At 55.5% G+C, this 7,584-nt stretch overlaps 1 protein-coding gene across 1 annotated transcript in view; it reads left to right on the forward strand.

Annotated features, from left to right (window-relative positions):
- Positions 1–7,584, forward strand: part of KCNH4 (potassium channel, voltage gated eag related subfamily H, member 4) — a 21,072-nt gene that overhangs the window by 4,379 nt on the left and 9,109 nt on the right. The window contains exons 5-9 of the mRNA XM_011929727.1: positions 215–458; positions 782–939; positions 4,510–4,717; positions 6,235–6,429; positions 6,859–7,058. Coding sequence (XP_011785117.1) covers positions 215–458; positions 782–939; positions 4,510–4,717; positions 6,235–6,429; positions 6,859–7,058 — 1,005 coding nt within the window. The remainder of the gene's footprint in view (positions 1–214; positions 459–781; positions 940–4,509; positions 4,718–6,234; positions 6,430–6,858; positions 7,059–7,584) is intronic.

Consider the following 7,584-nt stretch of genomic DNA (forward strand, 5'->3'; position numbering starts at 1 on the left):
AAAGGAGGGGGCCTAGGAAGTATTTGGCAGGAGAAGAGAATGTCAGGTGTCAGCCTCTGTGCCCCTCTCCTGGCCTTCTATCTCTTTTCATTCATGGTCGAAAGTGCCTTTGCAGTGTCCACCTGTCCCCTTTCCCCATCCCCTGCCTTTCCCACCCGCCATCTTGGCTCCTCTTTCCCTCAAGTGTCCCCAACCGCCACCCCTCTCCCCTTAGAACGTGTTTGAGCCAAAGCCATCAGTGCCCGAGTACAAGGTGGCCTCCGTGGGGGGGTCTCGCTGCCTCCTCCTCCACTACAGCGTCCCCAAGGCCATCTGGGACGGCCTTATCCTCCTTGCTACCTTCTACGTTGCGGTCACCGTCCCCTACAACGTCTGTTTCTCGGGTGACGATGACACCCTCATCACTTCGCGACACACCCTTGTCAGCGACATCGCCGTGGAGATGCTCTTCATCCTGGGTCAGAGCCTCTGCCTCACCCACCCTGGCGGGTTGGCTGGGGGAATCCACTTGGCCAAGCCTCACCCACTGCTGGGGCCCACATGACCCAGGCATTCAGAGCCCCTCACTTCCTGCATCTTTAAGTCCCAATGGCCCATGTGTCCTGCTTCCTGCAGCCTTCAGCCTTGTGACCTATCTTCCCTAAGGACCAGCCAGAAGCCCAATCCATCTCTCCATGCCTGCCTCCTCCTCCAGTCTGGGTCTCCAAAGCTTGTTCCCAGCTTTTTTGGTTTCTTGACCCCTTGGCCAAGGCCCCCCAGTAATAGCCTCTTGCACCCCCAGATATCATCCTGAACTTCCGCACCACCTATGTGTCCCAGTCCGGCCAGGTAATCTCTGCTCCTCGTTCCATTGGCCTCCACTACCTGGCCACCTGGTTCTTCGTCGACCTTATTGCTGCTCTGCCCTTTGACCTGCTTTACGTCTTCAACATCACCGTGGTGAGTGACCTCCATCCCACCATCCAGTCCAACCTCCCAACTTCAGCACAGCATCTTCCAGGAAGGGACTGACCCCAAACCCAGATATGCCCCTTCCCATCAATCCATCTGCAGATATTTATCAGGCACCTGCTCTGAGCATAGCCGTGCGCTAGGTACCGGGAGGATCCCGGAGGGTCTGTGATCCTGCGGAGCTCAGCTCACAATCTTTGAGGGAAGCTGAGACAAATGAAAAGCTAACTATGGCTACCAAGGCGGCATTGGTCTGATGCCAAATAAGTGGTACTTTTCACTTTTTTATTTAACAAACAACTGATGAGCATTTAGCTGTCTGCAAAGCACTGTGTGGGGCATGGCCACTGTGGGGAAAGGGAACAAGGATTCAGCCTCTAAACAGCTAAACTGGTGAGGGGGCAGGAATACTGCAGAGCACAGCAGGGACAGAAGAGGTGAATGGGGGTGGAAGATGGGGCCCGGGTATGCTACCGAGGGGTTGGGCTGACCTTGGAGTTCCAGGCTGGAACATGAGTGTGTGTTAAAATGATCTGAAGTCTGGCCAGCACCTGGGAAGCAAAAGCGTACTTGCTGGGCAGAGGCTGGAGGGGTCTGGGAAGGTTTCCTGAGGGAGGCGGGAGTATAGCTAGACCTTAAAGGGTGAGTAGGATTTAGCTGGCAGGAGATGAGGACAGCAAGCATTTGGGGGAGCGTAGTAAACCTAGACAAGAAGGTAGAGGCTGTGGGTGAATTCAGAGGCAAAGAATGCCAGGACCTGAGTCCTCACAGATCCCTGGGGATACTCTGGAGGTACCCTGAGTGGTCATCTGTAGCCCCAGCCAGCAGATAGTAGGTCTTCTCAAGTCCAGGGTGCGGCAGTGCTACCTGTATCCCCAGGCCCCCTTGGGTGTGGGGCGGGGAAGTGGGGAGCAGTTTCCTTGTGTGCTCTCTCCCTGCACTCAGCTATAGCAGGAAACCACCTACACGCAGCCGAATTTAACTAGCCGCCAACGGGCTGTGGGCCTCCTTTCCTGGCTGTGCACACGTGTGTGCGCGCTCCCACACACGTGCATGTGTGTGCGTCTGCCTCGAGGCTCTGACCATTCCGAGAAGATCTCCCCACCCCTCCCCAGGAGTGCGCCCACCCCTCTATGCCCACTAGGCACCATCAGCTGGGGAGTGGGAGACTGCAGAGAGCCCCCTGCCCCTCCTCTCAGGTCCCTTTGGGAGCACGTTACAGTTCACTACATTCTTTCACACATCATCACATGGGAGCCCCACGGGGACCCTTCGGGGCAGATCCTTATCCTTTTTCAGAGGTAGGTACAGAGGCTCAGAGAGGTTCAGTGACTTGAAGGTCACATAGCCAGCAGGGGCAGGCAGGAGATTAGAACCAGGTCTCCCCACCCTAGGCAACAGGTGAAACCCTGTCTCTACTAAAACACAAAAAATTAGCCGGGTATGGTGGCGTGTACCTGTAGTCCCAGCCACTTGGGAGGCTGAGGCATAAGCATCGCTTGAGTCCCAGAGGCAGAGGTTGCAGTGAGCCAAGATCGCTCCACTGCACTCTAGCTTGGCTGGACGCGGTAGATCATGCCTGTAATCCCAGCACTTTGGGAGGCCGAGGCGGGTGGATCAGGAGGTCAGGGATCGAGACCATCCTGGCTAACATGGTGAAACCCCGTCTCTACTAAAAATACAAAAAATTAGCCGGGCGTGGTGGTGGGTGCCTGTAGTCCCAGCTACTCAGGAGGCTGAGACAGGAGAATGGTGTGAACCCGGGAGGCGGAGCTTGCAGTGAGCCGAGATCGCGCCGCTGGACTCCAGCCTGGGCGACAGAGACTCCGTCTCAAAAAAAAAAAAAAAAGAAAAAGAAAGAATCAGTTCTCTAAACTTCCAGTCTAGTATTTTTTCCAACATACCACCTTGCTTTCCAGGTAACCAGGGCCCCTGAGTGGATGGTCTGATGAGATGAGGAATACCACTGGGGGCCAGAGAGAGGTAGGGCAGAGACAGAAGATAAGCAGGCACTGGCAGAGCTGCAAACTTGAAGGAGCCAGGCCTGGATATTCTAGTCCAAAGAGAATGAGAGGAGTATCCCCAAGAGGGTGGGGCCCAAAGGCAGTTGACTGAGGGAAGCCCTGAAGAACTCAAGCTTGCAGTGAAGTGCTCTGGGAGCTGGGGGTAGGCATTAAACCCTGGCGAGGGTCCATGTGGAGGAATCAGAGCCACCTCCTTTCCAGTTCCTTCACCTAAAATTAGAGAAAAATTGCACGAGATGGTACAGGAGCAGTGTAGGACCAGGGCTATGGGAATTGTTCCTGGAGGTCCAGGAACGGGCAGTGGGGGGCTTTCATTCCAAGTTCCCCAGGCACTGCCCCAGAGCTTCCAGTCCTAGCTGCCATGCTGCTCCCACCCAGAAGATAAGCCTTCCCCATCTCCAAGATTGAAGGGCTGATCAATATTGATAACCACAATGCAGATGGTACTTGGGGTAATATTAGTGAACATGGGACACTTACTAGGTACCATTATCTCCGTCAACCCCTAGCACAGCCCAGGCTCCCTCAGTCCCTGCTCTCCTGCCCCCTCAACTCTTCTGCTTGACTCTTCATCTGCAGCTGATCCACAAGAGGAAGTGTCCATAAACCTCCCCCAGCCCTCAAGTCCTTGCCTGTCCCCACTCCACTATGCTTCTCCATGTCTTGAAGGGTGGTCCCCATCACAGTTGCTGCCGTCGCTACTGGGGCTCTGCAGAGACCATTGCCTATCCCCTGACTCTGTCCAGGGCTGGCTCCCCTACCATCTCCCAGTGCTTAGTGGCCCTAGAGCACAAGGTGGACTGTGGTGTCAATTAGCCCAGATGCCCACCCTGAGTGCCAGCTCTATCATGTCCTTGGCCTGTGACCTTGAACAAGTCATTAGCCTCTCTGAGCCTTAGTTCATTCATCTGCAAATTGGGAATGATGATGATAATTGAACTAAAGGTATAATTGTGTGTGTGTGTGTATTGTTGAATAAGGATTACAAATGCTTAGCACAGTGCCTGGCTAAGGACATAGAATGTACTTACTAAGGCCAGGCACAGTGGCTCACCCTTGTAATCCCAGCACTTTGGGAGGCCAAGGTGGGTGGATCACGGGGTCAGGAGATCGAGACCATCCTGGCCAACGTAGTGAAACCCCATCTCTACTGAAAATACAAAAATTAGCTGGGGAGGGAGGCTGAGGCAGCCTTGAATCGCTTGAACCCGGGAGACAGAGGTTGCAGTGAGCTGAGATGGCGCCACTGCCCTCCAGCCTGGCTATAGAGTGAGACTCTGTCTCAAAAAAAAAAAAAAAAGAAAAGAAAAGAAAAAAAAAGAAAATAATTACTAAGCGTTAGCCACTGTTTGTTTTATTGTTATTATTCCCTTCCTGCTGCATTCCCTGGCCACTTTCTCAGGACAGCAAGGATGTCTTTCCTATTGCGGCCTCCACTGGCTCCAGGGTGTCTGGTGGGAAGGCCCTGGGAGGGGACTCTGAGGGCTCGGAGGATGTGTGCCTGCTGACAGCCTCCCCCGCCACCCTCCCGCAGACCTCGCTGGTGCACCTGCTGAAGACAGTGCGGCTGCTGCGGCTGCTGCGGCTGCTGCAGAAGCTGGAGCGGTACTCTCAGTGCAGTGCTGTGGTGCTCACGCTGCTCATGTCGGTCTTTGCGCTCCTTGCCCACTGGATGGCCTGCATCTGGTATGTCATCGGGCGCCGGGAGATGGAGGCCAATGACCCGCTGCTCTGGGACATTGGTGAGCCACCGACCCCAGACTTTCACAGACCACCTGTCCACCTGTCCCATCCCCAAGCTGATGCCTCCACCAGTACCCACACCCCTCATCCCACATTCCTCTATCCATCCAACAAACATGCGTTGAGCTATTTCTGGATCAAGCACGGGGATATTGATTTGCAGACAAGGGCTCTGTTTTGGGAGGCTAGCGGGGGGAACTCACAGCTTAGCAGGGGAGCAAGACCAGTGATCGTGATCAAAGTACAACGCAGGAAACACTGATGGTGGAGGGGTGTGTTTCAGGCAGAAGGAGCAGCACGTGAAAAGTCCCTGAAAGAGCTTGGCATCTTTGCCCCCATTAATCCCTCTTTCTCCAGAAATCCCCATTCTATGAAGAAATCCCCATTTCTTCATAGCCATGGGCCAGGAGACAGCCCCAGGCCCTTGCAATCCCTCTGAAAGGCCTGTCAGATCCTGGGCATGGTCCCTGACAGCTCCCGCTCCTTCACCCCACACCTAGCCCACCACATCAATACCACCTTTCAAATGTCCCTTGAATCTGACCTTTTCTCTCCATCCTGTCTGTCCCTTCCCAGTCCACTCCACCTCCCTTTCTCACCCAGGCCTGTGCATTAACCTCCCTGCTGATCTCCCAACCTCCTTCTCATCCCTCCCACAACCACCCTTCTCACCACAGCCAAATGGGTGTTCTAGGATTCAACGTTGACCTGCCACACTCCTGCTGGGATTCCTTCAGTGGCTTCCCACTGCCCTCCAAATGAAGTCCACACTCAGTGCACACCCTGGGCAGCCCTGTGCCCCCTCTCTCCCCACCTGCCTTCCCGTTCTCCCATGCTCCCTGCACCGCAGTCACACCAGCCTCTCCCCTGGACCCAGGACATACAGCTTTCTCATGCTGGGCCTGGAACATGTTGTTTTCCTCTCTGGCATCCTCCCTCTTTTGTCTTCCCTCTCCACCTAGATGGATTTTCTGTTCCCTGCCTCACTTAGAACCAATGCTCCTTTGGTTCCATGTGTCTCAACCAAAATGCCACGTCCTAAGGAGCATGCCTTCCAGGCACCATGTCCAGAACCCCCCAACTGCCAATGGGTTGGCTTTCCCTAGCCTATTAGGATTCCTAACACACCCTATACAATACTTTCCTTCCAGGAGCTCACCCCCCACCTGTAATGATTTATGTCATGTCTCTTTTCCCTCCAGGCTATAGGTTCCACCAGGGCAGGGAGAGTGTTTGGCTGGGTCAATTCCCCAACACTTTGTATACAGCAGGTGCACAATAAACTATTAGAAAGTTTCAGGAGCCTTTGAACAGTCAGCAGTGTAGTGAGTTGGTGGCCTTGGACTGCAACTGTAACCAGTGCACCATGGGGAGGCACAGGCCCAGACCGTTCCCCACAGTTCCTGTGCCAACCTGTGTATAAATACTTGCCGAAGGTCAAGCACAGGTGGCTCAGGGAACCCTGGTTCTCCACCGCTGGCACAGCCAGGGCTCCCTGCATCCGTCCACCCTGCAGGCTGGTTGCACGAGCTGGGCAAGCGTCTGGAGGTGCCCTACGTCAATGGCTCAGTGGGCGGCCCATCGCGGCGCAGCGCCTACATTGCGGCACTGTACTTCACTCTAAGCAGCCTTACCAGCGTAGGCTTTGGCAACGTGTGTGCCAACACCGACGCCGAGAAGATCTTCTCCATCTGCACGATGCTCATAGGCGGTGAGGCCAGACCTGCCACGCCTCAGTGGGGCCCTGCGAAGCCCAGCGTGCACGGGGAAACTGAGGCCCAGAGAGGGCAAGGCATCTGCCCGAGGTGTCTACCCAAGTCTAGACAGTCACGCATTCATTCATGGACGTTTCCTGAGTGCCCACTATGTGCTGGCCCTGGGGATGCCACAACCAGGCGTGGCCTCTTGCAAAAGGGATGGGAAACCCAGGTTCATGACCTAATGATGGGGAGGCCTGAGAGGAGCATGGGGTGTTATCCATCTCTGGACCACTCCCTATTCCCCACCCCTAGTCTAGTGCCTGGCACCTAGTAGGCACACAGGAGCCCACTGGCTCTTGGCCAGGACAGGGTGGGTTTGGAAGCTGGGGAGGTGGCCAGAGGGGTGGCGGGTCCTGACCAGCCCGCTGTTGCTGCTCCAGCCCTGATGCACGCTGTGGTGTTCGGGAACGTGACAGCCATCATCCAGCGCATGTACTCGCGCCGCTCGCTCTACCACAGCCGCATGAAGGACCTCAAAGACTTCATCAGTGTGCACCGCCTGCCGCGGCCGCTCAAGCAGCGCATGCTCGAATACTTCCAGACCACGTGGGCCGTCAACAGCGGCATCGACGCCAACGAGGTAGTGCGCAGGGTCTCTCGTCTTGCCCTCGCCCTCCGCGTGGCCCTGCAGTGGGGTGGGGAAGGGGTCGCTGCCCCTCTGGCTTAAAATGGAGGCAGGCCGAGTGCAGCGGCTCACACCTGTAATCCCAGCATTTTGGGAGGCTGAGGCGGGTGGGTCACTTGAGGTCAGGAGTTGAAGACCAGCCTGGGCAACATGGTGAAACCCTGTCTGCTAAAAATACGAAAATTAGTCAGCTGTGGTGGTTCACGCCTGTAATCCCAGCTACTTGGGAGGCTGAGGCACGAGAATCACTTGAACCAGGGAGGCAGAGGCTGCAGTGAGCCAAGATCATGCCAGTGCACTCCAGCCTGGGTGACAGAGCTAGACTCTGTCTCAAAAAAATAAAATAAAATGGAGGCACCGGGCGCGGTGGCTCACGCCTATAATCCGAGCACTTTGGGAGGCCGAGGCGGGCGGATCACAAGGTCAGGAGATTGAGGCCATCCTGGCTAACACGGTGAAACCCCGTCTCTACTAAAAATAC

This window comes from Colobus angolensis, unplaced genomic scaffold (genome assembly GCF_000951035.1).
Source record: "Colobus angolensis palliatus isolate OR3802 unplaced genomic scaffold, Cang.pa_1.0 Scaffold83, whole genome shotgun sequence".
Classification (NCBI taxonomy): Eukaryota; Metazoa; Chordata; class Mammalia; order Primates; family Cercopithecidae; genus Colobus; species Colobus angolensis.